The sequence below is a fragment of the Solea senegalensis genome, linkage group LG3 (assembly GCF_019176455.1).
Source record: "Solea senegalensis isolate Sse05_10M linkage group LG3, IFAPA_SoseM_1, whole genome shotgun sequence".
NCBI classification, from domain to species: Eukaryota; Metazoa; Chordata; class Actinopteri; order Pleuronectiformes; family Soleidae; genus Solea; species Solea senegalensis.
In genome coordinates, this window is record NC_058023.1 from 7467468 (window position 1) to 7492573 (window position 25106).

Below are 25106 nucleotides of genomic sequence, written 5' to 3' on the forward strand. Positions count from 1 at the left end.
ATGATCTTAAATTATAAGGGGCTAAGGAATGCATTATGTCTATGAGGGTCCTCACTACGAATGCTGCGCAAATGTGTGTGTGTACCTGGTATTCCTTATGTTGTGGAGACGCAAATCTATTTGCACAGTCACATTATGAGGACAAAAATCAAGTCCATATCATGTAAATTACTACATTTTAAGGTGTAGACATGTTTTATAGGCTGATGTTAGGGTCTGGATTAGGGCCAGTCGTAATTATGGTTAAGGTTAGAGTAAGTCTCCAGGAAATTAATGTAAGTCAATGTAATGTCCTCTGAAGTCATGGAAACCGGTGTGCGTGTGGTTGTGTGTGTCAAATACAAGCTTTCTCCATTCTCAAGACCTGCTGAGCTTTCATCACCCTCATGAGGCCGCAGCATCATAGGCCTTCAACTCTTCCCAGTTGTGACATGCGACACAGAGATAATGTGCACGAGAATTCCCTTCCTCCTATAGAACGTCATGCTGTTCGTACTCCGCCGTACTGCACGCCAGCACTCCGCCGTTAAGCTATTCTGAGCTGCTAAGTAGATTGTGCAGTTTAATAATAGATTATAGGGCTGATACCCTCCGATCTGTGTCAACACAGCAGGACTTGTGTTGCTTTAGCGACCGACCAGCGGCTTTTGTCAGACTGACAGCGATCAAAAGATTATCAGAAGTCTCACAGCACAGACTCGCCCTGCGACGCCGGAAAGCCACATTGGTGTTTAAGCCCTGTGTGGATTAAAGTGAGCAGAATTTTGTTTCTGTGAGTCCCCGTAATGTGTCACTCCCCTCCAGTCTCCAGAGCAGAGACAGAGGAAGTTTGGAGGCAGCTTTTATCTGCAGCACTGTGCTTCAAAGCGTGAGTTATTACTCAGGGGAAACTGTAACACCGGTCGCATGTATCAAAGTCTTTTGATTGCGGAGGAATGTATCTTGTCCTCGTGTCTGTCTGCCCTCGCCCACTACTCCTTTTATTGACCCCCCAAAAAAAAAGTTCAGAGAGAGCCTCATCTGTGAGATAAAGTGACTCAAGCTGAGTTTCAGCTTCAGTAGAAAGAGTTGAAGGAATGCTTATAGTTTGACAATAGTGCCACTTGTTGGTGAGTTGTGTTACTGCGTCAGGAGACTGAGAGAGCATCAGTGCATTTCAGGAAAAATTTGAAATTCTGTTACTTACCTGCCTGCTCCATTTATTACAGTTTATTATTATTATCATGGGCACTGTGTGAGAATTAGAGGTTGCATTAAATCCCCTTTTCAACAAATGGAAAAGAAGAAAAATCATTTTCGGTCACACGAACCTTTGATGAAGCCATTCATTCCGGCTTTTCTCCCATCTTCTTGTCACAAGCTATTGATTTATTCCCGCGTTCTGTCCAAAGCCATTAAAGGGGAGAAATAACTCTGTGAGTGTAATACTTACAAAACCATAACCCGTGATGAAGTAGAGAAATCTAGGTTACAAATAAGCCTTAAAATATGGTTTAATATGGAATATCTGAAGGGGATACTTCACAGAGTCTATGTAAAAGCTGTGGCTGCGGGGAACAGGCTAAAAATGTGCATTACAACGAAAACACTACCTCGCCGGCGTCTTTAGTCTCTTGTCTGTGCATTTTCACTCAGTGTGTGTGGACATGAAGTGAACATGTCTGGCTGTCAGAGCTCAACTAGGTTAAACTGAGTGATGTCCTCTTAATAGAGACGTGGGCAGACTGACCCAGACAGAGGCAGACTGACCTGATGGATGGTGCTGCCACACGGGGACATGAAGAGAAACCACAGTGAGGCGTGTGCATTAAAATAAGGGTTTGTCCTGTATGAAGCCAAAGACTTTCTAGATCAATATATCCTTTTAGATAGAATTGTCATTTTTCAGGAGAGGCCCCCAATGTTTTTAAAATATAGCCCGGCTGACACCAGACTGCATCTCAATCTTGTTTGAGATTGAGCATGAGTCTGAAAGGGGTTGAGTTAGCTCCTACTTACAAACGGCATGGCCAACGGACGTATATGGGAATGCCTTTTTTAAGAATTTGGATAGAAGCTACAACCAGTCTGGCCAATGATCCGGATAACGTGTGCAGAGAAAAAAGTGTCAACAAAATAATAAGGAAAAACTCCATCAGTTGAACTATTTGAGTTTTTTTAAATGTTGCAACCGTTTTTAAAATGCTCCATTGCTTAACTTGTGTGTGTGGTGGAGAAATTTTAGGTTGTTATTGTTACAGAGATTTTGATGATCAGGTGAGATGACCAAGGATGGAATCTCTGGAGTCAGTGATTGTATTGAAGACAGCTCAGATCCGAGAACTGAGACAATGCCTGACATCTGAACATTGAGGCATCATCACAGATTCTGGCGAGCAGCGTGCCAGGTCGGATACATATAGTTAGTGAGCCTTGAGATAATGTATCCAGTCCAGATGCCTGGTGCCTTGGTACCTAGTGAGGGAACCATGAAAGCTGCTAGTTATGGCTATTAATATTGTACACCAGCTCTGGTTATGAGAATAATGTGCGTAATTAAACTTAACGTTGGCTGAAGATTAAAATTTTCTCTCACAATGATGCCAGCTCGTTTGATGAATGATCTGTCCAAAAGTGATGTAATGTACAATGGATATCTGCTGATATGTTTTCCTTTTTATATGAATAAAAAGGGCCCCAGATGCTCATCATGTCTCTACAATAGAGAGGACCCAACCCAACCCTCTCCTACAGAGTGCAATGATGGGTACCATAAACATCCCGAGTCGTAAAACGTAGGGCAGAGTGATACACTGAGAGTTGAGGACAGAGGAAGCTGCCTGCTCATACATCACATCACCATAATATAAATCTGACAGGAATACTGCTTTAATAATCCTTTTCCTGCAAGGCACGGGGAATCTGCTCTATTTCTGTACAGTAAAGCCAACCTCTGTCATAGCTCAGTTAAAGGTTTGTCTTCGTAACAGTTAAATATAAGCCTATCAGCCAACCAGTTGATAACACATACTGTGGTGCTGTTGCAGTTCTTGATCCATTTACAGTGAATTTATGGAGGTACTTGTCGAGTCGGTTTAGTGGCTCAAAAAAGCATATTTTGTTTGTTTGTATTTTCAAAAGTAAATATAGATTTGTAAATATGTCTGATTGCATATGAAATGTTAGAACAGTAAATATAGTAAACACTAAAACCTGTGGATACAGTTTTATCATTTGTGTTAATCAAAAAATATTGGGCCCAACATGGAGCCTTGTGGTGCACCTTTCATTATGAAACTTAGACTGGACCTTTTAATTTTTATGTTTTCAAATAGCAGGTGACTGGACCTTTTAATTTTTATGTTTTCAAATAGCAGAGTTCTTGTAGTTACACAGTCATGGCTAACAGCAGTTTGTTAAATCCCCAAATACGCACTCTATTTTTAGGGAGCCCCTGAGCAAGGCACTGGATCACAAGGCTCCCAGTGAAGCTGACTGTCTTTCAAAAACACAGCAATGTTTGCAGCAGCACTCAGGTGCAAATACGGTCCACATTTGAAAAGTCTGTCAAATGAAATGTTATGGAAAGAAAAAAATAACACACTCCTCCTCCCTCACTACCACTGCCATTCAAGGTATCTGTCTTACCTCCACTTGTTGGGTGTTCCTTTGACAGCCAAACAAACACTGGGCCTTTAATTGACCATGCTGCTCAGGCAGGTGTTTTCAAAGCTAACAAGAGTTCACACACACACACACACACAAACTCACAAATACACAACCCTTGAGTATTGCAACCAGCAAGATGTGAAGCATGCTACACTTGCTGCTTAATTGTAGTCCTGATAGGAATCCTAAAAAGATCCTGTTCATGCCATTCTTACTCTACTCTGCCATTTTTTAATAGTTGCAGTTTAAATATAAGAGGACATAACAGGAACATTCTGAACCAGTCACATTGAGTTTAAAAAACATGTTTTTAGTGAGTACCAGACCCTTAACTCTAGGCATGACTGACTTTAAGTAATCTTTATAGCGCTCCCTGGTGATGATGGGTCGTCAGACAGCTTTTATTTTTGTCTTGTGCCAGCTATGAGTGGAGGAGTTTCACTCTTGATACACACATACAAAGGTGACGCCTGTCTTCTCTAAATGCTAGAACACTAAATATGAGTTATTTCACTCGCATTTATGACATTCTTTGGACGTATGTGGTTCTTTGGAGAGGCAAGACAGAAAGAAAGTGTTATTTCAGGGGTATGTTTTTAATATGTGGATGCACGGGAGTTCAAATGAGGCTGCCATCATTTATTTATTTCTTATTAATGTTTGTGGCCAGTGCTTTCTAGCACTAACTTTTAATGCATGCATAACCGACATAATTAATGTTTTTAAAAAAATCTTTATAAGCTTTTATACATTTAATGTCTCTTTCCTGCTTTTCATCCATTAATATAAAACCTTGGCAACCGTATGTAACAGATGTTTAGTGAAGCTTTCAGCGTTTGGCTGACTGGCGAAAGAGTTGAAAAGGTTCCTCGACTACAGTATAGAAAATACTTTTTGTGCAGAGCAGCTGCTAACAACAGAGTGACGATGATAAACAACAGCACCTAAAATCCCAAAAAAAAACCTAATTGGACAGATTCCAACCTATCATGAACTCCTAATGAATGTGACCGGGTCATTAGTTCCTATCGATCACCCTTATTGGTCACCTCACTCCGGAGTGTTCTGGACATAAATGTGATTGGTGGCTTGGCAGGTCCTGTTTTGCCCCGTGTTTAATGCCTTCACTTTATGAGCTATAAAACCCTGAATAGATAATCAATACAGTGTTGCCACAACCCAAGCAGCATGCGAGGTTGATAGAAAGTTCTTACGGTCTGGAGAATGGCCTTGAATAAATGTGCAGTGTGGCCATGCAGGCATTTATTTTCATCAGGTTTCCAGTGCAAATGGGGGCATTAATACATGAGTATTAATATGAGGAGGAGACTTGTTTATATGTGTTTCCAGGCTGATGACTAACACTAACATTTAATATATTTTGATGAAATGTTGGCAGAACATTGTTAGTAACATTGCTACTTTATTTCCTGGGATCTTGGTGAAAAAAGTGTACAGTCCAAGCAGCACGAAAGTATCCTTCCTGCTCTCAATGACACTCCCAAAATGGCGGCGATATTGACACATTCCCCAGCAGTCACTGCAGTGTCTACATTTACATGTCTACTGCGACATTCACATTGCAAGACATTACCTTCTGGCTGCTTCACTTCTAAAGGTTTCCCTGTCTGTCTTGTTCATTTCTCTTACAGGTCGTGCTTGTGGGCTCATCTATAAACGAACGGGACCAGATGCTGTTCATTAGCACTGACGAGGGTTCCTCCTTCCAGCGGCAGTCCATCGCCTTCACCCCCGACACGCTCGTCTTCCACCCCAAAGAAGAAGACAAGCTTCTCGCCTACTGCAAGGAGGGCAGGGTGGGTGTCAAAGCATTGCAGATGCATCCCAATGAATAGCTAATTCTGTAGCTGAAAGAGCAAGAAAACGACGACAGCGCTGATGTTACAAGATGTGCCTTTGCTTGGCAGCACGACAATGCATTTAATTTCCCCTTTTCACAGAAAAAGGACGCCAGAGAAAAGTTGATGTGTGATTTACCATGTAATGGCATAGTTGGAGGGCAAAACTTGTTTTGCAAGTGTCAACAATGCCTCTAAGTGTCAATACAACAGTGTCAGACACACACTGGGATACTGCATTTAATATTGAAAACATGTTGCAATCCCATGTCACTGAGGTGTAAATCCATCTTGATCACAATGATGCCAGTGTTTCAAATGCACGCGTCATTCTGCTCTCACTGAAAAGGAGAAGCCTACATAATTCTACATGAAAATTGCTGAGATCTGAGGATATAACAGCATTATTAGAACGTAGTGTGGTCTGATGCAGCAGGAAACACAAGCAGGTTTTTAAACAGTTTAGCCAGCTAGAATCCAGTATTCTAAAATTAAAAATAGTTTCCAGTGTTTTTTTTTGCCTTTGCAACTGAAACATTCATGCAATCACAACTGTTAAAAGCCCAAGATGAACCAAGGTCCAAGGTTTGATTTCAGAAACATAGTCCACAGTGGAGGCGCAGCAGTTCAAAGTGATTTTCTAAGAAATAAAAAAAACACGTACAAATACAAATAAATCTGATTTGTAGGATTTATGTTGAATCTGAAATTTGTCCAAACATGTTTACCAGCCTATGTTACTGAGAGAAATATAAAAAATAAGCACCAGCTTCACACAAATACCTAGTGGGCTCTTTTAAAGTGAAAGTGAAATAGCCTACTCCTTGAAAATACCCAAGCAAATATTAATTTGTTACTAAAATATCGTTTAAATCAATTCCTGAACTAAATTCTGTGTAGTTTCTAAAAGAAAAAATAACTCCTTAAGAACAAATTAAATATAGGAAAACATTTCAAGTTTATGTCAATTTATTATTTAAGCATTTTTCAGTTTGTCCAACCAAGGAGGAAAATATTTCTTTAGTGAATGCAGCTTTGTGTAAGCTGAGCTAGCTTGAGAAGTATGCTAACAAAGAGTAGCCCTAACTGTCTCACATTAGCTTAATTGTAATTTGTTACGTAATGGAAAAGTAATTTGCCTCCGAGAGAACACAGTGAGGGGAGCCACTGCTAACGGCTAACGTAGCTTAAGTTGTCACATTACCGCTTCCGTAAGTGAACGCCTCACACACATTTACATTTGAAAAGGAGATATTATGTCTGCTACGCGGTTCTCTGTGTCGCACACTTCACTTTTCCATCCAGCTCTCTGCTCCAAAGTGGAGCTAATTGCTTCCACGTCAGCCCAGTCGCAGCAAACATGAACCCGAGACATCACAGATGTCGATGTCCTATGTATTACTTATGTCTTGTTGCCTCGCGGCTCTAAGATCTAATCCATCCATGCCTGCTGTGCTTTTGAAAAAGAGCTGCAAGTTCACGTTTATGTCAAGTTAATATCAATATCACGGTGTCTCATTCATGTTCAGACACTAATACAAAACTAATGAAACATCTGCCTTAACCCTGCGTTTGAACGTTTCCCAGATAATTTACTCCTGAAATAATCTTTTTTTCAGGTTTTAAGAGTAAAGGGATGAAATGATGATAAACTACAGTATGAACGTCATATTGCTGGCATATGTTCCCCTCATTCATGTCTTTCGTCACGGCCAACTTTCAAATGAGAGTAAAATGCACCAAAAATAATCAAATACAGGTAGTTAATGTGCAAACTTTGATATTTAATTGACCCCAACTCTGAAAGCAAAGAAGTGCCCAATCAAAGCTGACCATCGGGTTTGATCGTACATAAATCTCCACCAGCTCAACTTTAATAATTTACTCATAATTGAGCAAGAAATTCAATTAGGTTTTAATCTATTCAATTAGAATAAAAAAAAACATCATTTTGCTCGAGGAAAATGGCTGAAGGTGCAAATTAAAAGCAGTTTTTAAAGGGTCAGGGCAGATTTTTATCAAGGACATTTTCTTTTTTCTTTCCCCGTGTCTGCTCATCTACTGTAGGAATGGGTTTGATCGCAGACGATGACCCTGACACGAGCAGCGAGTAGACAGTAAACAGTGAATCTGTACAGAAGAGTGTGTTTTTGTTCTCGAATCCTTTTCCAATGTGCCGTGTGCTTTTCAAACATCAAGGGTACCTCATGTGTGGCCATCAATTCACTTCTACACACAAAGCCTGTGAATGAGTCTTAATTGAATGGGCTCTGTTTTGGTATGTTAGCCATGGAATTCAGTTGCCTGATTGGGTGAACGTGTTTTTTTCTAATTGTGCTCTACACTCCCCTTTTTTCCTAGGTCTTTGCTTCCACGGACCTGGGCCGCAAGTGGAATTTGCTTCAGGAGCGTGTGACCAAGGACAGAATCTTCTGGTCAGTTACATCTCATTTCCTGGATTTACATTTTGTGATTAAAAAAACGATGTTGTCACAGACCTTGGTTGACATATGGAGCTTTTCCATTATACAGTTCTAGCACTACGCGACTCTTCTCAGTTGGGTATCAGGCACGTTGTTTTCCATTACTGTAGGACCTCCTCAATGTGGGCGGGGTCATCGTATCCTGAACGGGTTGGTATTCGGCTCACCATCGCCGGCTTTCAGCAGTGCTGTTGCTAAATACACCAGACTCTTCTGTTAAATATTGAGATTGTAGACCTTTCCTTGCTAAATGTTGGAGATTGACGCATGTTTTCGGGATTTTTAAGTACAGTTCGGCTTGATTCTTATGTCAGGCGTCGCGCTCATGACTCTTCCGGTGACGACACTCTCTGACCAATCAGTGGCCGGCAGTATGTCGACGATGTTAGTATCGGCTCAGCTCGCTTGGAACCTCGTCAGAGCAGGTGCTAAAAAAAAGCACTGGGTCCAAGATACTATCGCTGATGGAAAAGCAAAAAAATCACGAGTAGAGTCGAGCCGCGTCATGCTTGAACTGTACAATGGAAAAGCGCTAAAGTAGCCTTCAGATGTCACAGTTTAAGAAATGAGAGGAACAGTACAAAGTGTACAAGGACTTCGGTTAAATCAGTTTTGGTGAGTAGATAAAAGGCAAGTGAAATGTTGTCACTGCAGGCTCAGATGTACGGTTGACCCATCAGTGAACAGACAGGAAGTTAAACTAGTTTTTTAGCAAGTGTTACATCACTCTGAGAGCATGGAGCGGAACTGGGAACATGGTCAATTACCAGGAAGATGTTAAAATGGCTTAAAGGAACTGCATTATTGAAAACCCTGAACACAAGAGTCTTCACACAGTATCGCTTGTGTTTTTCACTCCTGTTGTAGGAAGTTCAAAATCATATTTTCCCCTTGCAGCACCAGATATTGTGTCCAACAGTGCGGTGTGGGAGTTTATTTATTTCATTTTATTTCATTTCTGGTTCTATTTGAATAAGAAGCTCATCGTAGGAGCTACATTTTGATGGAGCTCTGTCAGATACCGACTGCCTGCTGAGTTAATGGGTTCATTTTTGACAGATCCCATTTTGCTGTTTACTCAGTGATGCTCTAACAATAAAATGACATCTACATCGACATCCTGGCTGCTAATAAATCAGTTTTATGTTTATCGTTATAAAAAGGATGATTTTTCCTAAGCTAGGAATATGAATTGAATTTTTATCGTAAGCAGCAGAGTTTATAAGCCTGAACCACATTAAAGATGAATCTTGACATTTTGTGGGAGAAACTCTCCTCACTTTCCTCCTCGTGTCATCTTTTTTCATCATGTATCTCTCCTTCCATCTGTCCTTTCCTTCCTCCTTTTCTTTCCCACGCAACTCTCCTTTGTGTCGAACCTGCAAAGGTGGAAGATGATACATTCAAATAAATACAGCTGAGTTCACTCTCTCTCCCTCATCTGCTAAAGGTCAGGAAGGCATTTCAAGTCCCTGTCAGTTCCTCTCCCTGCCGATAGTAAATGAGCTGGTTCACACGCTCAGACATCTCTGATTTATACCAACTGTTACGCACAAGTCATCCCAACACTGTGCAGTAAAAAGAGGGAAACGTGGCGGAGAGATGAAGAGAGAGAGTCAGGAAGGATGAGCTGGCCGTATGTGCTTCCTAACTTTGAGTTGGATATTAAACCGAATATTGAGCGCTATAATTCAGAATGACTGTAAAACATTGTTTCAAAGCAAAGTTGAACCAAAAATGGGAGGATTTATGGGGAAATGAACTGTTTCCCAGGTTATTATAGCATATTAAATAAAACAAATCTGCACATCACCAAGGTTATTATGTTCAAGTTCATCCCCACAACCGTGAACATCTGACCTGTATTTCATGGCAGTCTGTTTGTTATTTCTTGAGATTTTGAACCGACTCGCCAATGCAAAGCTTAACATCCACACAGGCTGCAACTATAGTTAAAAGCATGCTGACAAGCAACTGTTTTAAAAGTCCAGTGTGTACAATGATGGCGTGTTTCCATCGTGGTACAGTTCGGTTCGGTACAGTACGGTGCGGTTTCGGAGCGGTAAAGCCCTCAGTCATGGAGAACAGTACGACATTGAACGTGACACACAACACACCAGACAACAAAGGAGGACATCCTGCTCGGTTTGTGGCTGTTTGTCCCAACAAGACGTCAAACTTTGTATGAGAATAGACTGCAGTTACACTTTTTGTCGTCCTATCAGCTCACTTTTGTGGGTCGACCTCCATCCGTATGTACCGTACCATTACTCTGGTACCCCAAAGGAAGAGTACAGAAAAATGGAACGGTTGAGGTTGTTATTTTGTTTCTATGCCTAATGGAAAATCGAATAAATGCATATTGTGCCGCACCGAAATGAACCGTTCCCCTTGGTGGAAACACACCAACACGTTCTCAAACACTCCTGGAAGGGAATGGTGCAAGAGAATGTCATGATGCAATGCACTTTTGCCAGTTTGCACGTTTAGTACAACACTGAGAGAACTTGAATTTACCCTCTTTCCCTCTGTTGTCTTCAAAGCGGCGCCTGCAACGTCCTCAGGACCCGATGTCGAACCATTAAATACACGAAAAGCACCTACCGACAACCTGCCACTGCTCCGTCTTTATGGCTGTAAACGCTTTGCACACAAAAAGTGGTCCGTTTTCTTTCCCTCAAAGCTGGGCTAAACTTGAACAAAAACAACAAAGACCCAAAAACAGCCTCTGCAAGTTCCCCTTCCGCTTCACTGAGTGTTTTTGCTGCTTTGAGTTTATTGATTTGGCTTCATAATCCACAGCTTTAATGGTTCCACTGTAGTATCTGTCTGTTCAGAACCCGAAAGGCAGAGAGACAAAGTTGTGGGTAACACGGTGAAAATGCCGCTACGTTTGTCGGATAAATAGATTTTTCGCACGAGTTGGCAGCAAATCTCGGAGACGGGACTCCTAATTAAAGCTGATTTTACTCCATGCGTGAAAGTCTACACAGAAAAAAACAGCCAAATTATTCTTTAGCCACAAACACTTAATGCAAATGACATCCATCTTCTCATCTCGACGTTGAAAATGGGGAGCAAATCAGCAGATGTTTTTACTTTGCTCTGCTGGTTGTCATTATACCTGCAGGTTTGAATCCAGTATGTGTTTTTCTGCGCGCTGGCTAAAGATTCTCTGAAAACAAATCGCGTTCTGTTGTGTTTTCTTTGACTCGGGTTAAACTCCCAGCGGCAAACACACACTCAAAGTGCCTGACACAATAAGAGCACCTATGCATGTGCTATAAATATGCGTGGCCAGAGGAGTCAGCGAGTCATCGTTGGCTCCGGCCTTAGCCTTGCCTGTGGCCTAACGGTTGTAAAAGGCAACAAGAGAACAGGAGTCTGGCAGCCAGCGTGCATAAATCACATCACAGCCAATCTGCCGTCAGGGTGGTCTGCTTTACCTTGTTTCTATGATCCCAGGCTGTAAAGTTTTTCAGCAGATTTGAAACCAAACTGGCGTCTCTAAGTATGACAACTGACAACAAAAGCAAACATCTGAGGAGAGGCGATAAAAACGGATTGCTGGGAAAAGCATGTGGATGAAGGGGAAACCAGAGCTGGAATTCCATTTCTTCCTCCTTTTTCCCCCAATTCGGCTTTCTTCATCCATCTCGTCCTATCTCTCTATCACTCGCCGCATCTCAATTCGTCTACGTTTCCCCGAACTGACCAGAAGGGACGAGGGAATCCCACACCCTTAGTGTACGGCTGCCATGAAGCTGCGACTCAACCAGAATGAATAAATGATGGAGTGCCGGTGCAGAGCGTGCGTTCACCTTCAGCCGCTTGTGGCATTTGCATTTCAAGCGCGCCGCTGACACTTTTATCTCGAGTAACCCGCGTGAGAAGGCTGAGGTTCAAAGCCTTAGTCAAGGACACTTCAGCGGGAAACATGTGGTCATGAGCATTTACACGGCTAATAGCCACAGCTAAGTAACCAGCAGTAAGTCGACTTACCTTGAGTACAACTCTTTATCTAACCTTAACTATATTGTACCTGGCCATCTGCAGATATAAGGACATTTTATATAGAGCATTGGCACTGAATCTATGACACGTTGGACTGCACTTGATCTGTCTGCATGGTAGGAGCATCGCACCATTAGAGGGTTTTGATTACCTTCACCCTTCTGTTGGCACAGACTGACAGACTTCTGACTGCTTGTCGTTACGGTAGAAGCTCAGGACTTCCGTGGCACGACCGTCCAAAAAATGAAAGTGAATCGAAAATGAAAGTCATCTTGGAAGAAGTAGCAGGAGCGCTCGCTCGTTGAACGTCTTCTTGAAAATACTACAGCCATAAAATCAATACAAATCCAGGCATAAGAGGGTTGATATTGTTTTTTTCTGATAGAGTTGGATCATGTGGTGCCTGACGTTCCTGAATGTCGTTGACCCAAAACGTAAATAACGGCACGGACCACCCTAAGAAGACTGAATCGTCCTCCTGCAGACAGAGGAGCGGATCCTGTAGCGTTTCCTGTGATCCGTCCGCTCTAGCTCCCTTCCTCCCCCGTCCATCCGTGGCCTGCTAATTGCTCGTAAAGTCTTTTTATAGGCAAAGTAATGAGGTTTTAAATCTCCACTCTATCTTTACTGGGCCAGGGAAATTTCACCGACTACACTACACAGTCCTAATCAGATGAACTTCTTAGTTTACTACTCACTGAAGGGCAGGGTAGAGTATGTCGGTGTACTTCTAAGACAGGACAGGGTTATAAAAAGTGTTTGTGGGGTTTTAAAGCATGCCGGGCCAGACTCTGTACATCTGAGTGCACTTTACCATGAAAGCGCTGAGCTGTGCATATTTATAGATATATTTATATCAACCAAGACCAAAGGCTATAGAGTACATACAGTACAGTACATATACTCTCAGGTTCAATCGCTGTACATTTTTAATCAAACTCTTATATTTAAAGGTTTTATTTCTCCCAAAATGACTTGATTATTCATAATTATCATATTGGTGGCCCTAAAGAGGTGAGGGCCCGCAAATCAACTCCTCCTAAGGGCCCTATAAAGATTTGGGCCGGCACTGCCACAACATGACCACCAAATCTTACACATTCATACTTTTTAATGGCAACGTAGCTTAAGTATGGTCAAGATTGTGATTATAACATATGGTTAGAGTAGAAAAAGATGGTCTTATAATGGTTTGACCTTTGCAAAAATAGAAAGAAGCCACTTTCTCCATTGGGACCAAACATTGGCAAAACCGTCCAGTATGAGGATATTCCAAATATTGAGATATCATTTGTTTTATGGCGCTTTCGGGACACCTCATACAAGCTTTAAAGTTGGTTAATGTGGTCTATTTCCACATGAAGTTCCTGCTCCGAAATGTCGATGAACATCAAAACCCTTTGTGTTTCCAGGTCGGTATCTGGTGTGGATGTGGACCCGGATCTGGTGCACATGGAAATGCAAGATACAAGCGGAGGTAAAATGACATTTCCTGTTTTTCTTTATTCTTCACACAGTTTAGTTTTGAGTTTTGTTTATGTATTTCATTCATTCATTGACAAAAGGAGAAAAAAAAAATCCCACATTTCCATATTCTGAATGAAATGGAGCAGAAAGAAGAATTAATCTAGTTAAATCTGCCCCTTTGTCGCAATAAATACTTTACAAAGAGCATCATATGTCAAACAAAACAGAAAACACTCATTTTAACATAATATTTATTCATTACTCGATCATGAAAGATCTTTTTTTTTTCTGCCTGAATCATTGTGATGGAGAGGATTAACAGTCACAGCACTTGCCTGCAGCATAAATGCAGGTAATAGAAGAGAAGAGGTGAATGGTTGACCTTGCAGCTGGCACAGTTATGTGGTGTGGGTTTGAGGGTCAATGGGGGGAATTAATGGGTGAGTTAAAACCCTTTAACACCGCTGACCGCGGTCCGCTGGGATATAGTTTCCCCTTTTTTTGGCCTGTTTTTCTTGTTTTTCTCCTGAAAACAGCATGTTAACATGCAGTAAATTGTAAATCACTGCCAGATATTGGAAGTTACTCTTAAGGTACAGGAGCGCAGGGCTGCTCAAAGGGCTGCAGCAGCAAATCTGGATTATCATATCAGCTGAGCGACAGACAAGAGGTCTATGAGAGAGAGAGAAAGAGAAAGAGAGAGTTCTGGACTTCACCTTCTATAGGTGTCCCAACCCATAATCCCCTGCTCCAAATAAACCTGAGCAGGCAGAGTTAGAGAGTGGTGACAGATAGTGAAGGGTATGTTTTTTTTTTTCCATATTATTTATTGACTCTATTCCAGCATAAACTCCCCTCTAGCGAAAAAATACCAACTCGTCTTGAATCCCCACGAGGAGACACTCAATCTTTTAACCTACACACAGAGAGACTCTGCCTGCAATGTGAAAGCTGTCAGCCCCAACAAGGCCGCCTGTGATTGTGGAGGGTAAAAAGGAGAGGCTGTCTGTCTGGGACAGCTGCCCAGGCGTGAGTGCTCTTTCTGAGGCTAGGCAGCACCACATGGTCCATCCATCCCTTTCCTTCCGTCTCCTCCTTTGTTTCCTTTCTGGTCCCCCCCTTTTCCTCTCGTAGCATCTGCGCTCGGATAGATGGATAGTGGAGTGGAGCCGGAGCGATCAGGCATGCCGAACCAATCTGCCACCGCCCACCTCCCTGTCACATGTGGCATGGCCAAGGTTAAACACTGGGCACAGCACAAAGACCTACACAAAGTTTGCAGGAGGAGTTGTCCTCGTGCCATGTCGTCGCTGTGGCTGATGACAGGGACGCGCGGGGGCACCGGGGGAAACGCGCGGTGGTCGATTGATGGATGAGCCGCGAGTACAGGGCGGCCGGCAGGGAGTGTGTGTCTGAGTGTGTGTCATTAGGGAGACTGATGTGCAGGAAAGCGTGAGCGTACCTTGTTCATGCACCGATACACACGAGCACGCAAGCGTTCGCACACTTTGAGACAGATGAACACACATGTGTAAACAAACACACACAGAGTGCACAGCACACGCTCATCATTCAGTCCTCCCACTTGTAAAGAAATGAATAATGGCTCGGTACGTCGATTTTGTCTACGATAGCGTTCTGTTGTTTTTTTTTACTAAATATTGTCAATTTTGCTTTTTAGCTAAGTTACAATGTTCAACTATAGTGCTATCTAGGGCTACAGCGATGAATCCATAACCAAATTTTGTGGTTCTTCAGCTTCTTAAATGTGAATATTTTCTGGTTTCCTTGCTTCACATAACTAAAGAAATCATTCAAACTGAATTATTTTGGTTTGTGGACAAAACAAGACATTTGAGAACATCGTCATTTCCACCTTCGTTTTTTTCAGCTTTTTATTACCTTTTGAAATATTGAACTCTCCTGCATAGTTTTAAGTCAGTCGAGAGGTTCGATCAAAGGCGGGCAACAGCATGACTCAGCATTCCATACTGCATTTTCTGGAGAAAATGGCTCATGTTGTCGTCATAAAGTAAGTCCACATAGATCACACGATCACACCGCCCCTCACTCATTCATTCACATTCATACGTCTCTCTGCAATGAACCATTTACATGATGTTATATATGAGTTTACTTTTTGTCTTTCGCTGATTTCTGTACCATGGATTTTTCTCCAGTTTGGGGCCAAAACCAATACTGAATATTTTACCAGCTCATTCATGATATAAAAAAAAATCGATAATGACTATCATACTGCCAAATAAATGTCTTATAATTTTCAATAATTTGCTTTGCAGGTTTGGCTGCCAAACTCTAATTATGTTGGCGTATTTAAACTACTCCAACTAAGGTTTCTGATGAATGTAAGGGGCGGAAGAAAGTACATCATAAGTACTGGTTTAAATGTGAACGTTATATAGCCTTAATTATAAGTCACTACGGTTTCCCTTGTCGTATCTCAGCTGGAAGTGTGCTTGTGCATGTGTGTCTTCCCCCTGTGTGTGTGTGTATGTGTGTGGGTGTGTGTGCGTGTGAGGACAGCAAATGGCGTGACAAAATGTCAGCGCCACAACTTGGAATCAAACACACACACAGATCAGTATAATAGCTTTTAATGACTTCTCCCGGCGTGTGCCGCTTTGATTAAATGTCCAGGCTCTTTCAATAATTTACTTTAGCGCGTTTGTTTGACCAGACGCTTCAAGAACAAAGAAAGAGGTGAAGGAAAATTCAGTGAGGAGGACACTCTGAAATAAATTTGGATTTATTGTGTTAGGTCTGTGCAGTGTTTTTTCTCTTCTAATGAGAAAATATCCTTTCCCACACATGTAAAGAGCATGTTTCTTTTTTGAAAATGTACGACCACTTTCCGTAAGAATTGTGGCTTTTTTTCTTTTCATTTGTTTTGGGATTTGCACTTCTAGGCCACCGTACTGTAGGCAGGTAACCCTAAAATGTAACAAAGAAACAAGAAAGAAATACTAAAAACAACAATACCACCAAACATGGAGAAGCAAAATCACATCGCTGCGCTCGAAATCTTGTAATCCAATAATCCGATTGCTATGAAATGTGATGATTTCTCTCCCCCAAAGAGTCTGAAACCACTCTGCGGTTCGGTGTCGGCCGCAGCCACATCTGCGTATCGTTACAGCAACTTTGCTTTGTCAAAGATTTATGTCAGAGTCGATGTGGCGAGCGTCTGATCCGCAGAGGAGTTTGCTAAACATTTTAATTCGTATCAGTCGGTGGCGGTGGGAGTCACGCTCGACGTGAACACGAGTGGAGTCGGAATAAGTGTTGTGGGTTTGTGCGCCGTGTGCATGCCTGTTATTATAACTCACAGCTGAACTGACACCCTCCTGTTTGTGGGGGTGCAGAGTGTGTGCATCAGTGTGTGTGTGTGTGTTTCCTCTGTTGCCAGCTTGTCACCTCTGGGCGGAGAATCACGGCTGAATTTCAGCAGTCAATGTTGCTGATGCAGCTTCTGGTTGAAATTCAATACTGTCTGAGCTTTGCAACAGAGTCTAACCTCACCATGTGTCTCTGAGGAAAATCCCCTCTGGCCGTGTGGATGCTCGAAGTGCTTGCTATAAGTCTATGGGGAAGCTGTCATATCTTATAGAGTTTGGGAAGTGATGTCTCCATTTTTCTATTTGCCTGATTTCTCTCTCACGCCTCATCTTCTGTGTCCGATTTAGCTTTGTCCTTTTCTCAGTCTCTCTCGGTCTGTGTGAGCCACTTTTTGGATGAAATTTCTTACAAACAGAACATGTTTTCCTCCTCAGATTGTGTCTATTAGCATTTTTCTGGCAAAAATGATAAATATTCAGAATATTAATCACCCCCTACTCATATTTTCTCACCGTAAATAAGGAAATAACCTTGAAATTTCTACACCCGAAATCACAGGTGGAAAGAGTGCTGAAATATTTTTGATAAATATAAGTGAAAGTACTGGTCTAATACATTGCAATAAAAATACAACAAAATAGGTACATCGAGTATGTTTTAGGTACCGATTTTTCAAAAGAATGATGTATACTTCAAAATAATAGCATATCTGGCCTTATTCCTTGTGTCTAGATTATCTAGCACAATATTATTCAAATAAAATATTTTTTGGTTTAATGCAGCTGTGAAGGACCATTATGGCACCATCAGCATGTTAATATGTTAAGTTAGCACCTTTGTTTAGCTGTCGTCGACGTCACAGTTCATTATTTCCGGTTTGACAGGAAGTTTAGTTTGAAAGTCTGTATCTGTGTGTTTTGATGCAACTTAACAGCGGAAAGGTGCGAAGAAAACGGGAAAAAACGGTGAAAGTTCGGAGGAAGATAAACATGACAGAGATTATTAAATAGATAACACATTTAACAGATAACAGTATAAGAGATTATGAGCACAAGTCAAGACAGAGTGGCAACACGGTAAATTGTGTTATGAGTCTTTTATTTAATGGCTGCTAGCTTACTCAGTGGTGCTATCACTGTGTTGTTTGCCACGGAAATGCTAATGTTCCTGACTATTATTTTGGCTAGCTCTTACGTTGGTCTTTCAAGATCAATTCAACTTTATGACCATCAGTAATGGCTCCCCCTTTCTTTGACTGGATGCTACAGCAGCAACTTGGGTGTTTCTTCACTTTTAACCAGCGGTAACCACTCCTCCTCCTCCCCGTCTGTGTCTCTGCAGGTTACCTGTACGTCACCTGCCTCATCCAGAACTGCTCGGACAAAATGGTGACGGCTCAGTTCCTCGGCAAAATCGACCACAACTCTCTGGTGGTTCAGGACGACTACATATTTGTCAAGGTAGCCATCAGGAAAACATCTGATGAACATATGATGAATATACTCTATATCACCTGCAGGTCCAGCCTGCTTATTATTACAGCTTCTACTTTAATCGATACTCTAACTGATAATTTAGTGTAAAATTCAATACCAGGAATCGATGAAAACAGTTAAATATGTGAAGCATGTCCACGAGAGGTGACACGTCAATATATTGTAATTTAATGTATCCACGTTAACCTGTTAATCAGTGTCGGAAAGAACATCTTTTGGGGGTACTTCATTTGATAAATTTGTGTAACCTGAATGAAGCCATTAGTCACACTCGACAGGGACAGGTCCCCACCAAGGGCAAAAGTCCTAGACATTGTGAACACAAATGAATAGTTTTAAATATTATATTAACATTTGTTGAAGGCACAATATCAGCTGCTTTGTTCTTATTCATTTGTTTTACATCTTCAGTTCAAGAGTTATCCAGTTTATTATTCAGCCAAATATTTTTTAAATTCCAACTGTAATTTACACTCCTGTTTGTCCATCCATGCATCTTCTTGCACTTTATCCTCCACATGAGGGTCATGGGGGGTGCTGGGGCTAATCCCAGCTGACAAAGGGCAAAAGGCGAGGTCACACCCAGGACAGGTCACCAGACAGGCCACATAGAGCCAAACAACCATCCACTCTCACAATTAAAGTGTCCAATTTGCCTAATCCCCATATCTGCATGTTTTTGGACTGTGGGAGGAAACCGGAGAACCCGGAGAAACACCCCCACACACACACACACACGGGGAGAACATTCAATCTCTATGCATAAAGGAACTTGTTCTGACCGGGTCACGAACCCGGGTCTTCTTGCTGCAAAGGCAAGAGTACACGTGGCCTTTGCTCCTGTTTGTCCTCCAGTTAAAATCATCACATCTTGCAGAATTTGTAACTGACTTTAAAGTCACATGTATATCACTGCCCCTGCACTGTGACGCTCCCACAGTCAGGTCTGGTACAACTGCTTAACAGAGTACTCGGCACACAGATAATGTCACATTGTGTTTGTTCAAATAGAGACAGAATAACTACTGAGTAATAACATCAACAACAATAAATAACTAAATTGTGTGTGTGTTTTTCTCCTGAATCAAACAGAACTGAGGGAGAAAAGTGACTTTCATTAGCATCAGACAAACAACGGTGTCTTCCCACCGCATAAAGTCTCAATTGTTAATCACACTTCACTCCCTAACTGCAGTAATTACTGAATTAATGCCACTTAGCTGCACCATCTAAACGTGTCCCAGTGAAACCTGCATCCTCCCTGCTGTTTATTATTATTGTCACTCAGCATTTGTGTTCACTTGTGTCTGTGTTTAAAGGAAAGCCACTGCCTAAAATAGAGCGAGACAATATTCAGATTTCATTTACTCTTCGATACTAAATGTTTTAGTGCAGGCAAAGCCAAGAGTGGTGACAGCGGGGAGTGCTTTTTTCTGAAAGTGTCACTTGGGGTATGATAAGTTCACCTCGTGTTTAAGTCACTGTCAGTCACAAAAGGCTCCCTCTGCTGAGAAATGCAGCCTCAGCTGTTTCGGTTTTCTGGTTCAGCGCTCCGATCAGATCGCTCTGCCCGGGCGTTCGTGGGGGGAGTTTTGGACTCTGCGAGTACCATGATTCAGCATTTTACCCACAGGCTCCTGTTTGTGAGTTAGATACCGATGCAGGTTTACCTTTCTGCTCAGTATGACTCCCCCAACAACAGATGGCGACCTCTGCTCTGTAACTCCGCTCACTGCACATCGCTTCATGTTGACTTCCTCATTTTTCTCTTTGAAGGCTTTTCTTCTCGGTCTTCAGGCGGGGAAATATATTGACATATCTTAGGCTAAATAGTATTTTCTGACATAAAAGTGTTGGATTCTGCTGCTGCCGTCTCTCTGTGACTCTAAAGTCAAATTTCAATCTCACAATGTTTTATTCAAACTGGCATTACCAAGGTCCAAACAAGTTCTAATAAAAGTGGTTGATAGATTCAGTTTTCTTTTTCATGCCTGATTTCCTTTGCCGTTCTTTTCTGGCTATTTTAATCACCAGCTCTTCGTTTTAAAGTGACAATCCCCCAAAAATGTCCCGGCTCCAGCGACCAAAACAGCATGACTCACTGTCTCTGCGTTTCATGTCATTGTAAGGTGGATATATTTAGGTTTTAGATTGTCAGTCACAACAAGAAGAAGCTTCACGGCGTACCGTGGGTGTAGGACGAACGGCTTTAGCTGTATGTCGACGACGCAACTTAGTTGATTTGAAAAGGTAATAGTTAGTCAAGGAAGTACAATGAATTCCTTGTGTAACACAGTGAAAACACTAATGCGAGAAACTATTTGTATTTTATATTAGGGATGGGAATCGTGTCGGTCCAGTACTGGTCAAAATCACTGGATCGGACTGTAATAATGTAAATAATAGTCAGCAAAAGCATTTTAGCTGAGTTATGTTTGTGCTGTTTATTCCTTCTATTTAGGAGAGCAATATTTGTTACACAGTTGGAGAATTGTGTCTTGAAATGACTCGCAAATGTGTTGTTAACAGCTCTATAAATGGTCTAAAATGACTGTATCGGACTAATTTGGAGTTTGTAATATCAGTATCAGTTTTGGACACAAAGAAGTGGTATTGTCCCTTTCCTACTTTAAATTTGTATCACATGCAGACTGTTGCTCAAAAACTGTCATGTCACTGTTGCAAGTTTTTGCATTTTTGTCTTATTTTATTTCTTCCATCTCTCCCAGGTCACCACAGGAAATCGGACCAAACACTACGTGTCCTACCGGCGCACCGAGTTTGTCCAGATGAGGTTTCCGAAGTATGCCTTACCAAAGGTAAAGCACAACTTTCTGGACATTATTTTTTTAGTTTTCTAGCTTCAAAAACACACAAACGCACAATTTAAATCATGATCCTTTACATTTGGTGCAGATTTTTTTCTCTTTTGTGATATGTTAATGTTTGAGTGACTTTCATCTCAGTACAACACAATCCTCAAACCCTTTCTGCACTCTGCGTCCACTGAGAGTTGCTGCGTGCATGCATGCCCACGGATTAATTTATACTGTTTTGGTCTGGCAACCCACCCATGTGTACCCTACAAGAGCCGCAATGTTTATTCACTTAGTCAATTTTAAATCATTTGAGTGTTTTTTCAATAATTAAAACAAGTTTTTGGATTTTTCAGCTTCTTAAAGGTGAATATTTTCCATGTAACAAGGAAGTCATTAAAACCGAATCATTTTGGTTTGTGGGACAAGACATTTGAGAACATATCTGCATTTTTTTCAACATTTTCTGACATTTTACAGACCAAATAAGTACTTGATTAATCGAGGATATATTCAACAGTTTAATCAATTATGAAAATAATATCATACTTTCCATTCTAGTCCAAAATTTTGTGCCACCTGATGCATGCACAGTTGGTACGTAAACTCAGGACTGTTAAAGGTTTTGGACTGAATATAAACATCTAGGTCGTGGTTAGATTTTTTTGTGGGTTGCCAAATACATTTTTCCCGGCCCCTTGCTTACAGTTTTTAGAACTGTGTTCTAAATACCATGCATCCACTTCTAGAATTCATTAATCAAACATGTGTCTTTTGGAAATGTCTGGTTTTCCCCTTTGTAATGATATAAGGTGTTACAGAAATTACATTTTATGCTAAAAGTTTCCCTCCCAGTACAATTTTATATTGAGAATTGAGTTTTCCAATTTGTCCTCTTTAAAAAGCGGGTCGCCGTATAAAAAAGTTTGCGAAACACTGCTCGAGTGGAAGATGACATTTGTCATCACAGGTACCGTAACAGCCACAAACTTCAGCTAGGACACGGATGTAAACACGGAGGTGTCGCTGAATTATTTAAAACTACATTTTATGGAGGAGAGCCTTGCATTATTCAAGTCTAACAAAATGGTTTCTGGACAGTTTAACTGTTCCCCCCGTCTACAAAGAGATTCTGTGCAGTTCTGTTGCAAAACTGAATTCTTGAGTTTGGCTGAGACTCACACGAGACTTCGGCGGACAAATCATCTTCCACAAGTCACAGACGTTTGTATGAAATTCCCCCTTTTTTTGTGCCTCTGTGTTCTGTGTTCTGCGTTCTTCGCCTGCAGAGCTGCAGCAAAGTGACGGGAACACAAAGGAAGGGGGTATTACACTTTAAAGACATGACACGACTTTGGAAGATACACAGTCAAAGTAACCAGAACCAGCTTCAGCTAAACTCTGAAACACAGTGTTTTTTTGCACTTCAACTGCAGTCGACTGTGAGGTTCAGGTTCACCAGAACTGAGGAATCTTCTTGTATGAAAGGTGAAACATCTTCAGGAAAACTTAAGCAAGTGCAGATGCCAATATTATTTAGGACTATAGTGACAGTTTTTTAAAGAAAGTGTCAAAGACAGTTTGGCCTTTGAAGATGTTAAAGCTGCAGTGTGCAAATGTTGTTGATTTTTTTGTTGTTGGTTGATTTATTATTCTGCGTCTCTTTGGTCTTTGTGAACACGAATGGTGTGTTCATCATATGAAAACAGGTCCTGTCAAGCAAAACTATCAGACCTGACTGAGGGAGAGTTTGTGTGTAACAGTCCTTTAATTTACATTTAAATTCTTCTCTATTAACTCACTTTATGCCAATATATTTAGTTGAATTTTCCCTCACTTGAGAGATTCAAACCTACAACTTCATAATCCTATTATGAATGTATTCCACTTCTTTGTTGTCAGATGTATCCGCACTCATTATTAAATATTCTCCTCCGCGCATTGATCGTCGGAGCCTTTGCATCCTGCGTCAGTGACACGGGCTAAGGCGATAAATGAGCTCCACTCCAATAAAAGGCAGGACAGGAACCTTTGCTGTCGGTGCAGGCGACTCGAGGGGGCAGCTTTACCGTGGCACCAGGCTTGAGTGCTATTGAATTGTGCTGATTGAACGCCGAGCCCGGGGAGATAGCTCATGCATTTTTCAGCCTTACGCCGAGAAAAGAAAACATTTAAGACGATCACTGGCATTGACACCCTGTCAGAGAGGAGAGTGTGCAGTGTGTTTTACACACACACACACACACACACATAGAGAGAGAGGGAGAGAGAGACTCCAGAAAATGTATAGGATTACTCTTGTTCAACTTCAGCTCACCACTTAGAGAGATCCTGTGCCTCAATTGCTCGACCAAAGCAAATACTACGACCCTCAGTGATTTTTAAGGAAGGGGAAAAGGATTGAATGACACACACACACACAAACGATTGATTAGGTTTGTCACAAAGGTAATGGCTAAATTGAATTCTATGTGAGTTTGGGTGTACTTGTATCTTTGTAAGGACCAAAAAGCCACAGGAAGCAAGGACATTTTGGGAAAGTGAGGGGCATTGCATTTTCCAATTCTGTCACACTGTGGGCTTTGAATTGGGTTCATGTCAGGGTTTGGTTAAGGGTTATGGTTAGGCCAGTAGTTTACAGGGCATACTAATAATGTTTCTCCAATACTAATCAATCTCTCTCTGCAGTCTGCAGATTTAATTGAGAGTTTTGTACGTAGATTGTTATTGGGAAGTTAATTGGAGGCGCGTCGAAAGATCTCCACCACGCGATTCCACCAGGCATCGCTGGTCCGCCTGCACCACACTGCCACCATGTCCATGTCAGACCATGTCAGTATGGACACACGCAGGTCGGATCTGATCACTTCTGATCGGATATGCTCACGTATAAATCCGACAAGGCCCAAATCTCCAGGGAATGAATGTAAGGTCCTCTGAAGTCATGGAAACCAGTGTGTGTATTTGTGTTAGTTAAAGTGCGCCCTAGTTGCTGCCTCTCTCTTGTCTCCCTCTCTCTCTACATGTGTCCTCTTACTTGGGTGAGCAGATAGGTCACACGTCGTGAAGCTTTTAAGTGAGGCGACACAGAGGAGGAGGAGAAGAGATGGGGGGGACAGCATGGGAGAAATACAGAGGGAAGTGAAGGATGGAGTGAGAGGAGAAAGTGCTTCTGTGTGTGTGTGTGTGTGAGAGAGAGAGAGAGAGGAAGAGAGGAAGAGAGGGAGTGTTTCCATGTTTTTCCACTTTGAATAATTGAAAGGCCGGAGGATAAAAAATGCAGAGGCCATCAGAGGAAAGCAGTTTGGCTCTGTCCTGTGAGACCTGACCCGAGTTATGGATTAACCACACGCACACACACATGCATACAGCTTACTGGGCTGTGAAATCACAGGTAATATTTGTCCCTTCTTCCATCCCCTCTCCTACTGTCTGTCACCCATGGTTGTTATCACCTCTATGTGTTTAACATTTTAACCAAAGTGACATCGTACAAGTACAGTGTGCAGTCGCTGTCAGGTTCACAGAGGGAAGGCTTTACTGTAAAGACAATGCTGTGGTGGTCACTGTCACTGGAACATTACCCGAAAGTTAATCTATGTTATACCTATCATGTATCTATTTTGTAAATACTTAGATATATGATCTACAGACTATCATTGATTCTCAATTCCATTAGAGAATTGAAAATCTTCAATATCTGAAAATGGAATTATTTCATTTTATTCATTTACATCATTAAGTATCTCAAATAGGAATTAAGACATAAATAAATGATGGATATCTGTAATAAATACCCAGACTAGCTACCGCCCTATTTTGAAATGGCTTGTCAGCTAAAATGTAAATATTAACCCAGATGAGAGCTGCAGGTGCACCCTTGGTAAGTTGCCATGGGAACAATACACAACTCCTTATATAGATGAGAGTTAAAAACGGGAGTAGTACTTTTTGCTCAGGTGTGTA

The 25106-nt window shown here is 41.6% G+C and overlaps 1 protein-coding gene across 1 annotated transcript in view; it reads left to right on the forward strand.

The window, feature by feature from the left end:
• The window catches only part of sorcs2 (sortilin-related VPS10 domain containing receptor 2), a 184245-nt gene that overhangs the window by 137727 nt on the left and 21412 nt on the right, over positions 1-25106 (forward strand). The window contains exons 5-9 of the mRNA XM_044020616.1: positions 5301-5465; positions 7869-7942; positions 13417-13481; positions 18170-18288; positions 21054-21143. Of these exons, the coding sequence (XP_043876551.1) occupies positions 5301-5465; positions 7869-7942; positions 13417-13481; positions 18170-18288; positions 21054-21143 (513 nt within the window). The remainder of the gene's footprint in view (positions 1-5300; positions 5466-7868; positions 7943-13416; positions 13482-18169; positions 18289-21053; positions 21144-25106) is intronic.